The sequence below is a fragment of the Pangasianodon hypophthalmus genome, chromosome 24 (assembly GCF_027358585.1).
Source record: "Pangasianodon hypophthalmus isolate fPanHyp1 chromosome 24, fPanHyp1.pri, whole genome shotgun sequence".
NCBI classification, from domain to species: domain Eukaryota; kingdom Metazoa; phylum Chordata; class Actinopteri; order Siluriformes; family Pangasiidae; genus Pangasianodon; species Pangasianodon hypophthalmus.
The window spans coordinates 4071518-4091226 of record NC_069733.1 but is presented as its reverse complement, the minus strand read 5'-3'; the positions used below and the strand labels follow the sequence as shown (position 1 = coordinate 4091226).

The window sequence follows — 19709 nt, the reverse complement described above, 5'->3', positions numbered from 1 at the left end:
TTTAGAGACCCCATGGGATGTGGGAGAGACCTGGAGAACCCAGAGGACACCATGCAGACAAAGAAGAGAACAAGCGAAACTCCACAAACATGGTAGGCACCTCAGGATTGAACCGAGAATCCTGGAGTGGTGAGGCAGCGACCCTACCTGCTGCGCCATGCTTATCAAAACAAAGTCCTAATTTTGTTTTAGATCTTAGCAGCCAGGCCCCATGGTGTGAGCATATTGCATGTGACGATGGGATGATGAGAAATTGTGGAAGGAAATTTGGGGACGTCTGTGCAAATTTTGTGTTTTACCCCATTCATGATGACATGAATGATGCGAGCTAGCCAGGAAAAATCATTTAACATAACCTTACCGTAACGGTTTGTTTTTGATAATTCGTGGTAGTAGAAAATTAATGGCAGGTGGATGGGGGGAAAAAAGTCAGACATCAGTTTACCCTATAATTACCCTTGGCTTACTTGGATTTTTCCAGGGAAATGCATCTCCCATGGTGTCATCTAAGGCCTCTAACCAAGGTTTATCCTTCCTTTTTGTCCTTCATTTTGTGGCCACTACATGTGTTTACATGTCTTGTCCTTAAGATTGTAATTCTCTCTTGTTAGGTAATGTCTTGGTGGGTCATCTGTGAGGCACTATGCTGCTCTTCTGACTTCTCCCTTGAAGGCCCCTTATCTTAGCCAAACAAGTGCTGGGGAAACATGGGAAGGGAATGTTGTTTGGTGTTTCTGGTGATCCAGCCTTGCTAATTTATACAATATGGGGTTGATTCATATGGTCCAGTTTGGGTCAGATCATGCATGTTAGACTGGCCCTCATTTTTTTTTTTTTTCCTGTCACGGTCTTGCTTAACCAGATGAACGTGTTTAAACCTGGTTTGTTTATATTAACAACAATTCACTTTTGTTGAGGGAGACACTGTTTTCAAATGTATTGTTGTAAAGAGCTTTACTTTATATTTTAATAGTTTTAGCTGTAGAACAGGTTTGAGCCACTTGCCCTATTGTTCCTCTTAAAACTTTCCACATAAAACCATCCTGTGGCTATTTGGCGGCGGTGCGGGATTTCATGCTTTAGTATCCAGGGTCTTCAAAGTACAAGTCTAAAATATCTGTATGGTTCTTCTATGGAAAGTGACTGCATGGTTTTGGAACACAATAAAGCCCTTTAACCAGAGAGCTGCCTTACGAGCTCAGAGCACTACAGGAAACAGGAAGCTTATAAACCATCCCTAATTTGGAGATGTGGTCAGTCTGAACCTATAGCCTGTTAAACAGCCCTCGGGTCAGCAGAAGCTTTTGACTTTTAGCAATGATTTCATTGCCTCATGCTTTTGTCAGGCGTTGATTAGAATGTTATTGCGGCACTCATGCCCTGCTATGAAAGCCATAGTAAATGCCTGTCAGGGGACAAGTAGCAAATACTATTTCCTCATCAGGTGACATAAGACCTAGAGAGAGGGAATAGAGTAATTTCTCACAGAAATCAAAGCGTGCATTCTCGAACACACTAAAGACATTGACACTTTCATGGTTTTCCAGTTAAGTTTCCAAATTTAAGCAGCTATTTGAACAGTTATTTATTAGCCTTTAGATGTGTGAGATGTCTAAGGTAACTTGCTTTGAAATCAGGACTGAATGAACGAACTGCATGTAGTGCCACGTTTCTTAGGTAACCTGGTCGTTAAGTAAAAATGTATTTTTTTTACTTCATTTTCAGTGCTAATTGCAAGAAGAATACATTTAGCAATAATTTTGTAAGTTAAATATTGGTAGGCTGTTTGTCAAGAATTGATGTAATACATTATCGTTTCTATAGTAACAACTTGCACATGGTCTGGTATGGTGGATGCTCCATATAAATAATTTGAATATGAAGTTTTCTCTGTAAATCTTATGTTTTTGACAGACACGAACTTGTTTCGTGGACGTTCCACAACATTAAACATTACTATACCCTGATAACAAGTATGACGTGTCATTCTTTAATAAATTTTTGTAATTGTTATCAACTTGCTGAGGTCTAAGAGGAATAAACCACTTTGGGATGTACTGCATAGCAAAACAATCATCTTCGAGGTGGTAACAGTAACTCTGCTTTGCGTAGGGCTGCATCACATCACACCATCCTATAACAACAAATGCTAATGAATATACGAAACACCAAATTATTGAAATAAATTGTATAAGGTTGAAGTATCTGCTTATACATTATAATTACATAAAAGTATCAGTAGGTTTGTGAAAAACATAAAAGTAGTCTGCTTGAAAACGTATTGGCTTTCAAACCTGTTTGAGTTGTCATCTGTTAGAATTGTAAATTTGGAAGCTGTACATGGTTTGGTATGTTCAGGGATGTTTTATTTCTAATTTTTAAAAAAATCAACATAATTAATGAGGAGCAAAAATGGAGGGAAAAAAACTGCTACAAAAATTGTTAATTGTTACAGTTAATTCTTACTGTACGTTAACAGTACTGTGCATAAGATTTTGTGTATATACTTACAGAAGTTCTGACACCTGATGCTATTCAGTACTCTCACCCAGCCCAAATATTACATCCTTTGTGAAAAATTTACAGTCTACTGCCAGTCAAATCCCATCAAATAAACCTAACGGACCAAAGGTCAGCTGGCTACTGGCCTGCTTTGCTCTAATATTAGTACGTGTGCCTGTGCAAGTGAAAATCCCTTTCATTGGACATATATCTTTAACCCAGTCCATACTTTTCAACAGTCTCACCAGTGACTAAGTGAGGATTTCGATTAGTGCACAGTCATCCGGTTGGGAACTGATATTGTGTGGTTTGGCACAGGATCCATGCAGTTATGCTTTTTGTGCCGCGTCTCTGTAAGGTCTTCATTGTTACCTTTTTAAAGCCCATTTACTTACCATTCAGCGTCTGGCTTGCACGAAATTCCTCATCGTAATTCCTCAGTGTATGAAGCAACTACAATGCACGGCCTTGTAGCCTGTGGTTATGACAGGATTATGTGGTTGGATTGCATTGTGGGGTTTATTTTTATGAGACCTTGGGTTATGTAAGTGACTCAATTGCTCGTCTTGCAGAAGTTTCCATATTGCCTTTGTCTGGTGAAGCAACATAGTCTGTGTTTTAAGGCTGATCTTGGGAGATATTTTTTATTCATTAACACAGTGGTAGGTAGGTAACTTTTAATAACTTTAGAAAATTGTTGCTATAGCAAAGATTGGTTCATGTGTCTAGGAGGTGATTCATTCAGTGGCATATTTTGTATACACTCATATCTTGAGCTGAATGATTGTAATTTATTTCCCCCTTTTTTATTATTATTATCTTGCCCTAGATTCATCCCACGGGCTGCCGTCTCTCTAACAAAAAATCCACTAACAGCATTTTTCTTCTAAAGAAAACCCCTTCAGTTATAACCAGCAGTGTCTCCTCAGAGTGTTTTTGCACATAAAAGGTCAAACTCTCCACTATTATTTTTTTTTTCATAAGTAATGCCTGCTGGGAGATTGGGTGGACGTTGCTAAGCAGCGTCAGAGTGTTGGTAAACACTGGCTGAAGTTCCATGTGTGTGTCTTGGCATGGCCGTTCTGCTCCACGCTCCGAACGTGAGGCTCCGGTGAGTCAACCGCTGCCAGTGAACACACTGACCTGCGATCAGGCCAGACCTCAGTCCAGTCTGCTTGTCTGCACTCACCCGGGCATGATGCGCATCTCCGTCAGAGTGGTTGTCCTTATGTCTCTCTTTCATGCTCCGTCTCCCTACCTTATCAGACGTACGCCTGCCAAGAATGATGTGGCTGATGTTGAGCCAGAAAAGTAACATGGTAGCTTGGTGTCTGCTTCTAAGAGCAGCCATGCGAACAAACTCTGTCAGTAACCCAAACTAAATTCAGAAATCATCTCTCTTCCCCATTCCTGTGAGAAGTCGGGTGAGTTCCAGTTTTGCAAAGACTTCCTGGCAATCCGTGCGTGACTGTTAACTGTAGTTTGCACCTTCCTGTTACTGTGAAAGCATTTGACCTTCAGTTCTTCAACATCTTTACACACCCTATTATTGCCACTGCATAGTACCATAGGCCAGTTTGGTAAATGGGTCACTGATCACCTTTATGGAGAAGGCTTTGTACCTCTTCTGTAATACACTCCATGTTGTTGATTATAGGGAGTTTCCTCCATGTTGAACCGAGTTGCGTAAATGAGCTGAAACTGCACTGCTTAGTGCAAGGGTGATGTTTTAACGCCCTGCATTAAATGGTCATGTTTAAACTAGTTTCAGCCTCTGATGCTCTCTAAGCGCCTGATATTTTCATTTATGTTAAGTCATTTGGCTGACACTTTTTTTAATCAAAAGTGGCTTCCAGTTGTCAAGCCCCCGACAGTGACTATGTGGCAGAACTCACAACCTTCCAATTAGTAGCACAAAGCCCGTTGTACACTTGTCTGGCCATACGCTTCAGAATCAACGTTCTGCGATCTGATTGGCTGCACTGCTGTGTATACATACTTCCATTGCTTGGTTCCCAACAGGAAAAATAGAGTTTTGACACTATAAGGGAACTTTTCACAGATTAATGGTGAAAACTCTATAGTAACTACTTGCGCAGAGAATAGTATGGATTTCAAAATGTGTGCAATTGTTAACGTGGTGAAGTTTTCTGTGAGGAGATGCTTGTTTAACATTTTTGGAACGAGTCTCCTATGTCTGCGCTTGGTAACAGTCAGAGGGAAAGCTGTTTAAGTTTTCCAGCAAGAGAAAGACTTCAGGACGGAGGAGGTTGTGGTTTCTCGGCAACAAGATTTTATTTTTTTTTTCCTTTTGAAGTTAAGAAGACACGAGAGCGAGGCCTGTGAGGGAAGGACTGCTTCCTTATGTTATAACGTAAGTTATAACAGAAACAGACTTGTTGCATGGATGTTGCAGAACATTTAACGTAACTGTAAACAGAATAAATGTGTTTTATTCTTTACTTAGCGAGGTTTTGTTTGGAATAGTTGAGTAAACATGGTTGATGGTTTCATAGGAGGAGGCTGTTTGACTGAAACTGCAGAGTAGGGGGTTCTTCAGTGATGTACGAAAAATCTGGCTTGTAAGACTATGTTTAGTAATTTACTTTCTTTTTTTTATGAACATATTTAGCCATGTCACAGTCTGACAGTCAGTAGATTAAATGCAGCAAGTCTTTGAAAGCACCATTATTGCTCGATTAGTGTGGAAATGAGGTGACCTTTAGAGACTTTTTTTTTTTTTTTTCTTCCCCCCACGTCTTATGCATTATGGGATTTGGCCACTCGTAGACCTCCTCCCTTCAGACTTCCCCAACTGGAGTTCTGAAATGTGCAAGCTCAGCACACAACCCAGGCAGCTCTATTGTTTTAGCATTAGCATGGTGGTGAGAGGCTATGAGACCAGATATTTGCTTTAATTGAGCACGTTTGAGACATTTGCTGGAAAACATTTTCGGTTAAGGATACTGTGATTGATCTTCTTTCTAAATTGTGTAGGTGTGTTGTAGCACCTGCTCAGGAAATTTTGAATTATGCCGCTCAGATTCTCTTTTCTTCGAGGCCTTAAAGCATGTGATTGTTCCTCTGTATATGTTCACGAAAGAGTGCCATGCAATGGATTGATGGTTTTTCTTGGTAATATGTTTGGCAAGACTGAACAAGATCACACCCTCAGAGAAATGACTGCTCCATTTAAGTGTTTTTTCCTCCCTCCTATCCTGTAGCAAGTACCAGTACCCAACATATTTCTTTCTTGTGTTTTTTTTTTTTTTTTTTTGGAGGGTTCTTCTGTGAATCTTCACTAGCTTGTCCTTGTGCTCAGCATTATTTTATGAGCTGAAATAAAAAAGGAAACAGGTGTAAAATTGAAAACAGTGAATCCTGTCTAAAAATGGTCATGTTGCCAGACCTGAACTTCTCTTTGATTTGTCACGTTTCTGTAATTCTCCAAGTTCCTCTTGTTGTGTTCTGCTTTTTTGGGGTTTGTCATGTAGCTGTCTTTTAATGGGATCAGTCATGAGGAAACAAGGCTCTGAAAAAGGTCAGAAATGGGAAGCAACACTCCTTTCATTTGCTTGGAGTGTGTGTGGTATCCAGACCTGCTGACTGAGCCACTAAGAGCAACCTTTTATTAAAGGAGAGCTTTTACAGTAAGGCCCTTGTGGCAGGCCTGCAGTGGAGACTTGAGAAGCACGAAACTAAAGGTTAGAATAAGGTCTCCGCTGTGTGCTTGGCTTATGTGTGTTTTCCTTTAATAAACCATTGATTGTTTTAGAGATGAAACTTCAGTGGTAATAAAGAAAAACCCATTCCCTTTTACCTGTTGCTTGTTTATTTTCAATTGCCTCTGGGGCCATATTCCGGAAACGTGCTAACTCTGAAATCTTAGCTGTTGTGTAACCATGGTGATTACAGTTAGGATATCAAAATGCACAACAGCTATTACTCCTTGACTCTTCTATACCTGTCTGGCGAATCCCCTAAAAGTGACTTACCTTGTTTTATACCTCAGTTCTGTTGAATTCTTGATTTTGATTGTGCAAGTGGTGTTGATTAATCTTCTACAACAGCAGCTCTGACCGTAGTTTCAACTGCGAGGCAAATCACATGTTGATATTAATGTGCTTGTTCTAGTATTTTATCGTTTCTGTAATAATTTTGTGGTTTCTCAGTAACAAGAGAGGCTCCATTTTGGGGCTTATTAACTTCAAGGGGAGGGGAGAATAGAGCCTGGTGAGGGAACGCCTGTTTATAGGTGCTATAATGTTAGTGGTAATGGACTTTCCACAACATTAAATGTAACTATAAATTGATAAAAAAAAATGTATTACGCACCATTCTTTTATTTAAAAAAAAAAAAAAAGGGAATCGTTTGCATATTACTGTTACCAGCTTTGCATCAGACTACATCACACCACCCATTGTGTTGGTATTATCATTTTACTATAATACCAGGCCCCCAAGTTGTTTATTCCTTACTTTCTACCATTAGCTGTCTTCTTCTTTTCTAATGTTATCCTTGCTCTATAGCCAGCTGTGCAGCATAACATTAGTTGGTGTACTAGCATCAACTAGCATATTATTCCTATTTTGCCTTGGATTTAGAATTAGGGTGGAACTCTGATATGTTTTCTGTCTTGTTGTGGTACTTCAGGCAGGTGTGACCCCGGTAATCGTACTCAGATGTGGACCAAAACAACTGGTCCAAGAGCGCCTAAGTGAAGTGGTGCAGTGTAGCGCAGTTCAACCGTAGTGAAAAAAGTGATTTGATGCAGAATACAATCCTCCCTACTCCCTAGCTTGAAATAATGGCTTTTACATGCTTTATAGTAGACTACATTTCAAATGGGATTAACCACATTGGTTGCTAGGTAACAGACATGACAACTGATTAGTGGCTAGTTTGGGATTTCCTAGGTTCTGAAATCAAGATAGGAGTTCCTCCTGAAGTATTTCACTTGTCAGGTCTTAACTTGGGAATTAAGATATGCTTTAGAGTTACTTCTGAGTTCTGGATCCATGCACTAGGATCTGGAATAAGAACTGCATCTGGTGTGTTTCCCTGTTTTGGTACATAATGACCTAGAGACTCGCTCAGAACACAATAAACTGCCGAAGTGAGACGAGAGCAGCAGAGGCCAGCAGCTTGGCATGTGACAGCATGTGAAGGTTTTATCGAGAGACAAAGTCCACATTATCTGCCTGAGTCACATTGGCCACCACACCCGGCAGCAGGAACCACTTCCTGTATTGGTGTCTCCCTTCCCCCTCCCCTTTGCAGCAGTGAATGGAACCCAGTGGAGTCCATATCCTCATTTTTGTCTGGCACCATCTATGGTCAAATAAAGCAGATTCACTTCGATCCCGTATAAATATGAGATGATACTATTTATCTGAAGTAGCAGAAAAAGACCGTGTGACTCAGTCGTGTCTGGACTTGGGTCAAGCCTGTGCAGTTATGTGATTTGCTAGAATGAAATGATAGGCTTATGTTTGACATTTTTTCACACCAGGGAAGTGCTAGTGTTCACTGGGTGAGACAGTGTGTCCAGACCCTAGGGTGTTGTTTTCCGTGTGTACCCATGCCATATTTAATTTTACTTCTAAGCTGAGATTTTCTTGTTCCCTTTGCATTGCTTCGGGCAGACCTAGTTGAACATCACTTTGCAGGATTTGGTTTTAGTTTTGGTAGTTTTTATCAAGTTAATGTAGTCATAATGTAAGACATTGGGCTAGTGATTGGAAGATCGTGAAATCCTACCACTTCCAAGTTGCTGCTGTTGGGTCCTTGAGCAAGCCTGTTAACTTTCAACTGCTCAGTTGCTCCATGTTCAAGGTTTAACAGATTTGTACTATATTTCTGTTGGTAAAAAAAGCTGTATACATGGTACTTTGGGTGGATGCTCCGTTATATAATGAATGTCCTTGGCTGAAAATGTCACTTGACAGACCTGTTGCCCCAGTGTATGGTGTGAATTCGCACTCGCTCAAATGTGTAAATAAAAATCACTTTGATGTACCAAATGGTTGATAATCTTGATGAGTCACAGCTGTCATGTCGGTCCACGAGAGCATCTGGATGCAGAACAGTTTCACTTTAGAAGCCAGCATGTGTAGTCGCCTTTAACACGCCTCTATCCTTGTGTGATTCACTGGAATGAAATGTGCTCTCTATATGCGAGGGCTGCTCATAGAGCTGTGGTTCTTCTGGTCCAGGATATATTTGAAATTCCACCAAACTTGTTTTCTTTGTTCATATGCAGAAGTTCATAGGCAATCATAAGCAGTGTATGATACAATAATGTAGAGTGCAGAATCTCTAAGTAAATGAGTTAGTGTACTGCTCATTATCCTGCAATGGTAAAAGCATGTTCACTGATAGTGTGTCCAAAACCACACGTTAGATGTCTTCATGTGGATCAGTATGTGTGCTATGTAATTGTCTGGAAGCTATGTACTCTTGTGGATTCTGGGATTCCATGAATGTCTCGTAGACAGGCCCATTAGCCATTTCACACAACTACCACCATTCATGGGGGTACAGATGACTATAGTTACTGCTCTCCTCCAAGTGTCTTTAGTTGCTTAGCTATAGATATGCAGACATTTTCCTTCGAAACCTGCAAAGCCATCCAGTGCTAAGCAACAGAACACACTTGGAGGAGAGCAGTAGCTATCCTCATTTGCACACGTGACCTAACAGATGTCCCTGATTGGTTAACACCTTACTAATTGGCGAGGGAAAGACGAACTCCATGCTTTCCTACAAGAGAGATGGTCCATTTTTTCTGTCTTGGGCCCAGTCAGGATTTTAGTTTGAGATGTGGCAGTGAAACCTTTTGGGTATTTCCCACTATTTCCACCATTTCTCTGCTTTCTATCCGATCTTAAAGCTAATCTCTCCCTCCCCCTCTACAGATATGAGACGGGTGGTGCGGCAGAGTAAGTTCCGGCACGTGTTCGGCCAGGCGGTGAAGAACGACCAGTGCTACGATGACATCAGGGTGTCTCGGGTGACGTGGGACAGCGCCTTCTGCGCCGTCAACCCCAAATTTGTCGCCATCATCGTGGAGGCCAGCGGTGGCGGAGCGTTTATGGTTCTGCCTCTTCAAAAGGTAAAGCCTGGGGAAGGAAATTACAATGTGCATTATGATCTAATGATCAAAAGACAAAAATTCATGCTAGTTTGTCACAGTTTTGTAGAGATGGCTTGAATGACATGGCCAAGTAGACAGTAGAATCCGTTTTTGCATTTCACATGTTATGTATTTGATTGATGCTTTTATTCAAAGTGATACAATCCAGACCCAGAGCTCATTAATTGCGGGTCTTGATCAAAGGCCGTCACAGCTATTCACTCACTAAAACAGAACCCTTGAGCTTGAACTGTCCCCCAGGCCAGGCAAATGCACAGTGTCTTCTATCAGATCTCAGTTCACTTCAGAACTATTGAAATATTGTTCTTTTTTTGGTGTATTGTATATTGTATATATGTCAGTAAATCCAGTGTATCTCAGTGGGAGCATCAGCAGCAGTATTATTAATAATAATAATGATGATGATAATAATAATAATAATAATAATAAAAAGAATCTCTGATTACGTTATCCTTTACATTATCTACCATCCTTGGTCTTTATGCTTCTGAAATCAAAATAATGTGTTTCAGAGCTTTTTGTGCATGTCCCATAGTCTTGTGGACACCAATATGATGTCTAGCAATGAATGTCTAGGAAAAAAAATTGTTTTGAAGAATTTTTTCAATTTTTTTATTTTATAGTTTGTCACGTTTGGGAAACTGATTAAAAGTTATTGACTGTGCATCCTGTACTAGAATTGAATTTGTCCAATTAAATACTCTTTAGAATAGAAATGTCTCACCCTGCAGGCAGATGTCCTGCTCTACAGTAGCAGCATGTTAGCAGCCAGCATTGTTGGTGTGTTTTGAATGTGCATCTTAACATGCACTATTCCCCTTTCCAGCAATCCCTTGGTTGAGGAAAAGGTGGTTGATGTGTGTTTTTTTTTTTTTTTTTTTTTTTTTTTTTTTGGAAGAGGGTGGAATTTGCGTAAGTTGGTGACTACGTGACAGCCATTTTACAGAGGAGTGTTTTACCATCTTGGGGCTGATCAGTGCCACAACGTCAGTAACTCAGATTGTTCAAAAGCACAGTTCATCTTTATACACCATCTGGGCAGCTCCACCAGTAAGCGTAAGTAATATCATAATGTTAGATACCAACCTTGCGTCTCGCCATCACCATCAGCGCTTCTGAGAGTCGACCTCAGCTCAAGCATGTATGGCATAACTCCAGAAACACTCAGCATCTTGTTGTTTTTGGTATTGGTTGCTGCTATTGGCTGTTATGCAAATCGGTCAAACACGCCATCACTCCGACTTCCTGTTTCAAAAGGAAATACATCAACATACAGAATCAAATCATAGCTCTCAAGCTGTTTCATGGGGACTGCTGCTGGCACGCAGTCCTCCATGTTTGTTTTTCTTGCTGCTTCACTTGCCACTTGAGCTGCAATCTGATTGGATCCCATATGATCACGTGCAAAATGTGTGTGCTGGTGGTTGAGGAGAGGACAGCTAGTGTGAAAGCAGCCCCCACCTTTCCACTGAAAAGATGCTGTGCTGATATCAGAGCCTGTTCTCATTTCCCACTTCTGATCTCTGTGATCTGAAATCCTCCTCTTTTTTTTTTTCCATGTCCCTTGCTGGCAGAAACATTATCCTTTCTTGATCGCTCTCATCGACCTCTAGTCATATCCAGAGTGCTGCCGTATTGACATTTTTCTGTGCCTCAGCAGAGGGATTGTGTGATGTCTGTCACCCTGTGATGTAAGCGGATCACATGTCCTGTTCACCAGCAAGACAAACCGGTCTGCTGTGCAATACGAGCGATGGGCCACTGACATCATCAGGGATCCTTTAACCCCAGAGCTTAATTTTCCTGGCCCTTTAAACCCCAGTGACCTTCTGTTGTCTCTGCTTCGGCCTGTGTCTGACCTTTAGAAGAGCGGGGAAATCTGTCCAGCTTTATAAAGACGCTGGATTTGCTTACAGCCGCACCAGATTTTACTGTGGCCTTTACGCTTTTGTGGTGTAAACATTATACCCATATTGTTGTTGGCACTCATGGCTCCTCTTACAGTTAGATATAAGATTGGTCTTGGATCAGTGTAACGGGGAACTGCTTCAACGGTGAAGTTTCACTAACGGCACTTTGCCTCTGAGGGACCTGGATGTTTACAGGTCTATTTAAAAGGCTCAGTAAGTGTGTACTGAAGTGGTTTGAATATTACTAGTTCAGAGATGACCTTATTTTCCTTTTGGCCTACTGATAATCTGAGAACCTGAAAGAACTGCTAGTGTGAAACCCTTTTGCACTGAAAAATTACCCAGCTTGTACAAGAGCCGTCCTTATTTCAGTGCAACAGAGACGAGTTCAGGTGTAACATTAAAACGCAGCTGGTATGAAATGAAGAACTGTTGCCATGGCAACATCTCTAGCTAGTCATTTTCATGGCTGATTTGGTAATCAAGGCAACAAAAAAAATCTTTATTTATAATTTATGAATCAATGGTAGATTTATGTGAAATGAATCAATGGTGCAAGAAGGAAAAAAAAACATTTTACTGTTAATTGCAACTAAATTTGAGATATAAGTAAGGAATTAAACACTCGTGCATTAAATAATCAACAGTGGTGTGGTGTGATGAAGAAGCATTACTATTAGCACCCCGAAGTTGAATATTTTCCAATAACAGCATATCGTAAAGTGTTTTTTTTCCTCTCGTACCACGTCAATTAGCTAATTATTAAAATTATTTTATTTATGAAAGAACAACACAATATACGTTTTATCTCTATGTAGTTACACTTAATGTTGTGGAATGTCCACGAAACAAGTTAAGTAATGTTATCACTTACGTCATAGCAGCTATAAACAGTCGTTCTTTCACCAGTCTCACTTTTTTTCTCTCTCTCTTGAAGTTACTACGAAAAAAATAGAGCGGTCGGTTCACAGCTAGGAATTTGGATGCTGTTTCAGTAAACGTCCATGAAATAAAAGTCAACGTGGAAGGATATTATCTTCTTTATCCAGTTAAGCGTCACTGCCATGTGGCAGGTTAGCTTGACTTTTAAGAGCTTTTCCAGAGTATGGAAAGTAAGGTCTTTATTCGTGAAGTGATTTTATGCTGCGAAATAAATTTTATGCTGGAGATTAAAAAAAAATAGAGCTAAAATCACATTTTAAGACAGATGTGGACAAGCTGAAGGAGAATTGTTTTGACCCTGAGAGGCCATTCGGTTTAGCCACACAGCTGTCGCTGATGGTGACGGAGTCTCAATTTACAGCAAAGCGTCAAAACTGTGGCCAGCGATCAGAGGATAGTGGGGAAACAGCCATGACATTGGAGACATATGGCACTCAGACAGCATACTGAGGCCTGTCATTAATGCCTTAAATGCTTAAAAACCCTAATTTGCTTGTTTTGTCAAACTTAACTAGTTACATTATCCTGGATGATGTGTACATGCCAATATGGAGGTTGTTAGTCTTGTCTTACAGCTTGGGTGTGTTCAGTGTGTTTGCTTTGTGTCGTGATTGAAAGTGGAGTCGGTGAGTAATGTTTTCATCAGCACGGCTCCATGTTCTGACAGATGGGTGTGTGTTTGGAGTTCTGTTTCTGCAAACTCTTGTGCTGGTTTCTAGATGAATTCGGCACCGAAAACAACGTAAACCGCAGGTTGTTTTTTTTTAAACTTTCTGAATCTGCCGTGTGTGTGCGCGTGTGCGCGTGTGTGTGTGTGTGTGCTTATCCTCTCAAGAGCAAATCAGTTCATCTGACTGTTGTAATGAAGTCAAGGCTAAAAAGACCTCATCAATGAAGGGTTTTTTTTTTTTTTTTTTGGAGGAGAAGCTGCATGATTGTAGCTTTGTAGATTTACTTTCTGATCTTAACATTCTGTTTTTTTTTTTCTTTTTTCCTCGCCCCCTGCTCCTTCTTCTTTAGGATGTGTGTATGGTGACGTGAAACATGCAAAAATGAGTGGGCTCGTTATATCTTGTTTGAACTTTCAGACTTTCAGGAATGAGAAGCTTTTTTGAGAGTGCATGGGTTCGTGCAGGATTGCCCTGCTGTTAACCCAGTGCTCATCTTCTCAATTCTAAATTCTCACACACATTCTGTGTGTGTGTGTGTGTGTGTGTGTGTGTGTGTGTGTGTGTGTGTGTGTGTATGTGTGTGTGCATCTGTCTGGAGCCCATCTGGCCCTGCCGTCCTGCTCTCACTAGTCTTTCTGGCGAATCTTTTGTTCCCACATGTGCGTCCCAGGCCTTTGTCTACAGCTTCTGTTCTGTTCTCCGGCTCACGCATTCACACTCAGCGTCTCTCACTAGGAGTCCTGCTGCTGTAAGCCTTATTCATTCCCAGCTTCTGCTTTAACGTGTCTAAATTACATGTATAAATGATTACATCCTTGTTTTAGACTTTCCACAAATGAGAAGGGCTGAATAAAATCTTTACTGTTAAAGAACGCTTCGCTTTACCCAGTTGGCTGGTTAGGTTTTGGCCGACTGTGCAGATTTTCTCAAACTGTGCACGGCGCCATGAAACTCTTATACCTAGCTTATAAAAAAAAAAAATAATAATAATAATAAAATAAAAATACTCAGACATCAGCCAGCTACTGTAGAGCATAGACGAAGTAAGGAAGTCACTGGAAGGAGGATCTTTATGGTCGTTTGTGTGTAAGGAATAAAACACTTGGGAGCATAATGTTTATAATAAAATGATCTTAATAGTTCTTTTCTGATAACAGCAAGTGTTTTATTCCTCTTATACCACAGCAGTTTGAAAAAGTTTACATTTATTTATTAAATAACAACAAATCATTTTTGTTTGATCCATTTGTACTTTATATTATGCATGTTAGTTCCTGCTATCACTTTTGTTATAGTAGCTATAAGCAGTCGTGCCCTCTCCAGCCTCTCTCTCTCTGTCTCTTTATTTATTTATTTATTTATTTATTTATTTCTCTCTCTTAAACTTAATAAAACAAAAAAGTCTTATTACAGTCATGTTACAGAGAATCCTTAAAGTCCAAAATCCTCCATCCTGAAGACTTTCCTGACACTGGAGACTCCTTTTAAAAATGCTAAATAAATATCTCCTCTCATAAAACTTCACCATAACAACGATTACTCGTTTTTAATCCGTTTATGTGGATCGTCCGGCATACGCACATGTATATGAACAGTGGGGGGAAAAATTCTTTAATTTTTTGTTTCACAAATGTAAAAAATACAAAATTTTAGCTTCCAAATAAGTTTGTAGTTCTTTTTTTTTTTTTTTTTTTTTTTAAAGTAATAAAACTTACAAATATTTTTCAATATCTGTAATAAATAAATAAATAAATATATATATATATATATATATATATTTTTTTTTGAAAAAGTGTAATTTTTTTAATGACACATTTTATCAAAGCTCTTAAGTAATTATACAATATTTTAAGATAATGTAAGATTTTACGTCTTACATTGTAAAGATTTAATTTTTTTTTTTAAAGCTATATTGAATTTTTTTGAAGATGTATATATTTTTGAAATGATCATGATATCAATATTATATTGTCATATTGCACAACCCTACTGGTGAACAGGCGTGGTAGATCTTGGATGACTCCCAGCATGGATTATTGTTCACATTGCATGGTTTAGTCTTTAATGCAACTCTAGCTGGACAAAAGCAACCACTGTTTATTGGTTTGTCTCCTAGACGTCATGTCCAGTGTGCAATTTCTGCCTGTAGTCACCTTTCAACCTTCAGCAGCACAGGCAGAGCAGACGGTGGCTTTCTAGGGGGGATATTGGTCGTTTATGTGTGTGTGTATGTGTGTGTGTGTGTGTGTGTGTGTGTGTGTGTGTGTGTGTTTTTTCCTCTGTGTGTAGGAGGCTGACTGGCATGACTCAGCTCTGATTATCCTTCCTGCTTTTCTACACACTGTGTCCCTAGTGTGTAACTGTGTGTGTAACTGTGTGTGTGTGTGTGTGTGTGTGTGTGTGTTAAAGTGAAGAAATCACCAAACGGTGCTGGACTGGAGCTGGCCTCACCTGCTCTAGCTTATCCCGTCCTTTCTGTCTCTCTTTCTCTCTGTGTCCTAATGCTCGAGTGTGTTCTATTCTCTCATTATCATATGAAGGAAACGGCAGGAGATCCTCCACTCTTTCCCCTCCTCCGTCCTCCGCTCTCGCATTCCTGCTGTCCATTCAGACCATGAATGAAGCGGTGAGAGAAAATGCTTCACACATCCTCTGTCTCAACACTATGTTGTTTTTTTTTTTTTCCCCACAATGAGATGGAGCTCAACATCTCTGGCTAATTTTGCGCCGAAAATCGAGTCCCATCACCTTCCTGATTCCGTACGAAATGCTTTTCGGCAATCACATTTCGTTGCAGGTTTGTAGTGTGTAAGGTCAGTGTTATGGCCTCGGCTCTTCCTGCTAAGCCAGCAGGGAGGAAGAGCAAGATGGAAAGAGGAAGAGAGGGATAAGACGGAGGGAGAGGAAGTGACACTCCGGTTTGGTCAATGTGTAGTCCTTCATATATCCTGTTTTAAGTCTGCTTTAGGTGACGTGTACATATAGGAACTGTGTGTGTGTGTGTGTGTGTGTGTGTGTGTGTGTGTGTGTGTGTGTGTGTGTGTGTGTGTGCACGCACGCACGCACACACACACACATGCACAAAACATGCCTGTGGCTCATAGCAATTCCTGACGAATATTTCTGCCAGAAGGCAAATATCAAAAAGCAGTCTCACGTGTGTGTGTGTGTGTGTGTGTGAGTTACATTTATAAACTGCATAATTAGTTAATCAAATGTTGGCTATGTTAGTACTAAATGGAAATTGAAGCGGAAGGAAAAAAAGCTATGTTGTGCTTCATATTATAGTGTGTGTGTGTGTGTGTGTGTGTGTGTGTGTGTGTGTGTGTGTGTGTGTGAGCGACTGCACGTGTCATTCTCATTCCCAATCTGTATTCCAGCAGCCTCTTCCTCCTTTTGCGCTCTGGAGGCCACCGACTGCAGATTTTACCATATATGGTCATGCTCGGCTCCCCGCCTGTCACTCTTCCAGCCCGGCTTCCTGCTGCCTCCCCATTGGCTGGGCTTCAGGGCAATCGACCAATCAGAGCCCTCAGGTCCTCTGACAGGGCTGAAAGGGTGCAGTTTGGGTTTTTTTTTTCCCTCATTTTTTCAAGTCAAGTGTTTCACTGTATCTGGCTGGAGCTCTGCCCACTCTCCATGCAGGTCAATGGGAGACGAAATGCACGTTATTTATTCTGCCCTCATTCAACCGTGCGTGCGTGTGTGTGTGTGTGTGTGTGTGTGTGTGTGTGTGTGTGTGTGTGTGTTATAGTTTGAATGTATGAATCAAATATGGAGCAAGGAACATGCAGCCATGATTTATCAAAAGAAATCTCTCTCTCTCTCTCTATCTACCTTGCCTGTCTGCCTTTCTTATCAGTCTTTGAGCAGCTAATTGGTTGGTTTTAGGTCCAGCTTTAGACTAAATGGCCTCTGGCTCAGCACACACACATGCCAGGAACAGGATATTTGCAGTGTAACCCACTGAACCATGATAAAAGTTCACTAGCCTCTGTGCGGAGGCTCATTTGTACACAAAATGCTCTATGGCTGACTCCAAAGCAGCATCCCACACGCATTCAGGGCACTGAACAGGGCGTGAGGTGGTGGTGTTCATGCTCTGGGTCTGAAACAGGCTGCGATGAAAATCATTATTCATGGTCATTTAATATTAACCATGTATTCACTGATGAAGCCCATAACCAGTGTTTTTTCTTTTTCTAGCTAATGTATTTTTTAAACAAATATTTTGTGAACATCCTGTTAATGTGCATTTTTTAAGGTACAGAAATTGTATTATGTTTTTATGCTTTGATCTTTTTAATAATAATAATAATAGTAGTAGTAGTAGTAGTAGTAGTAGTAATAATAATAATAATAATAATAATAATAATAATAATAATAGTAAAACTTTGTTTATATATCATCTTTAATATGTTCATATAAAATGCAGCTCAAAGTACTTTACAGTCTGGAACTAAATAAAGAGAAATGCTGAATAATGAATCAAACGTTTGTCAGAAAATGAATAAAATAGTAAAATACTAATGCAATAAATAATAGCAGTTACATAAAGAAGAAAAACAATATGTAAAATAGTACAAATAGAATGAATATACCATAATTAAAATAATATTAAAGTCTTAAAGGCAAATAATAAAAACTAGGTAAATGCTAAAATAAACTTTTTAAAATTATTTTTAGTTTTCGTACATGGAATGTGGAGAAGGTGAGCACTAGCTGATCTTAATTTAGAATATAATTTATCAGACATTCAGAGATGTATGAAGGTGCGAAATCATTAAGAGAAAAATTAAAAAACGAGTAATAAAATTTTATAGTCATTTCTAGTGATGCTAAAACTGGTCTAATAGGATCTAGTTTTCTAGCACATGGTAATATTCTCACTGCTGGATTTTGTGCAAGTTGTGGTAATGGTTGTAGTAGTAGAAATTCTTGTGAGCAGTGCATTACGTTAGTGAAGACAAGAAAAAAACAAAAGCATGGATCAATTTCTTGGCATCTTGTAACTGGAGATAGGGCCTCAGCCATGCTATACGCCTTAGAAGAGAGAATATAGGTTTAGTAATGTTATTAATGTGTGGTTTAAAAGCTGAATCTGAGTCTAGAATTACACCAGGATTTCTAATTTCATTTTTGTCTGTAGAGAGAGATTTCCATGTCTGTTATATCTTTATCATCCATCTTTTTCTCTTTGCTTCACAACCAGCGACAAAGTATTAAAATTTGCTATTCATCCAGCCAACACTAGTTACATCATCTGGCGTGCAGATATGTGTAACTGTGTATCATCAGCATAGCTAGGAAAATTGCTTCTTCTATTGCTTCTTAATAATCTGACCCTATGGCAATGTATACAAAGAAAATAAAAGTCCAGAGCCTTGTCTGATGTTCATCCAGACAGTTAAATAGGTAGAAAACCAGTTGAACACAGTCGCATAAAGACCATCCCAGTTCTCAAGCTGTTTAAAAGTGTTCCGTGATCTCCATGTGTGTCAAATGCAACTTTATATAAAATATATGATAATAAAATATGATGTACCACAGCGACATTGAAATCTCACCTCTGATTGGTCAGAAGGTGTTGATTCATTTTATATGCTAGTAGTTCCAGCTGCAAGGCAAGTCACAGGTTCATATTAATGCGCTTGCTCTAATTGGTTATTATTTCTGTAGTAACAACAGCAGACGCTCGTATAAACGGATTTTTAAAATGTGTAAAGGTTGATGTGGTGAAGTTTATTTAGGATTTTGGAAGGAGTCTCCAGTGTCAGCACTTTGTAAGTGTAAAGCTGTAAGTTTAAATTTTCTAGCACAGGATAGACTTCAGGACAGAGTGTGCTTTGTGCTTTCTCCGTAAACAGAAGCTGCATTTATTTGTTTTGTCTGCATTTACTTATTTTTTGTCTGCATTTATTTATTTTTTGTCTGCAGTTATTTGTTTTGTCTAACTTTAAGAGAAGAAGAAAGGAGAGGCTGGTGAGGGAACCATGTTTATAGCTGCTGTAATGTAAGTGATAACATAAGGAGGTAGCTTGTTTTGCGGCTGTTCGACAACATTAGATGTAATTATAAGCGCATAAAAGTATGACATGTTCTTTAATATATAAAAACTTGTTACTTTGGTATAAGAGGAATTTAAAAAAAAAGTCCTACAGAATAATCAACTTCTTACATTAACGGCTAAGGAGTCGATATGAGAACATAATGTCTGTACATGCGTCTTATATAATATAAGCGATGATGTGATTAATTTTTATGACTACTTGTAACAAATAGGTAGGTGTATAGATAACATGAATTAAAAGAATCATATAAATATATTAATATAATAAGTTATGTTAAATTAATTGTAATGTCTGATGCTATCAGCTGTCCTTTTGAATTCTGTGGGTGGAAACGTGGCTAGCGAGTCCTTATCCTTACTTCTCTCTCCGCTGTCCTCGTCTTGAACTCCTATACGGGTGTCATGTTTGTTTTTCTCCCCTCACGCCTTGGCCTTAAAGCCTGTTTTCAGATCGTTA

General features: G+C 39.5%; 1 protein-coding gene across 2 annotated transcripts in view; it reads left to right on the top strand.

The window, feature by feature from the left end:
- coro1ca (coronin, actin binding protein, 1Ca) overlaps positions 1–19709 on the top strand; it is a 48669-nt gene that overhangs the window by 11955 nt on the left and 17005 nt on the right. For both annotated transcript variants that reach the window (XM_034298934.2, XM_053228824.1), the window contains exon 2: positions 9421–9617. In XM_034298934.2, the coding sequence (XP_034154825.2) occupies positions 9421–9617 (197 nt within the window). The remainder of the gene's footprint in view (positions 1–9420; positions 9618–19709) is intronic.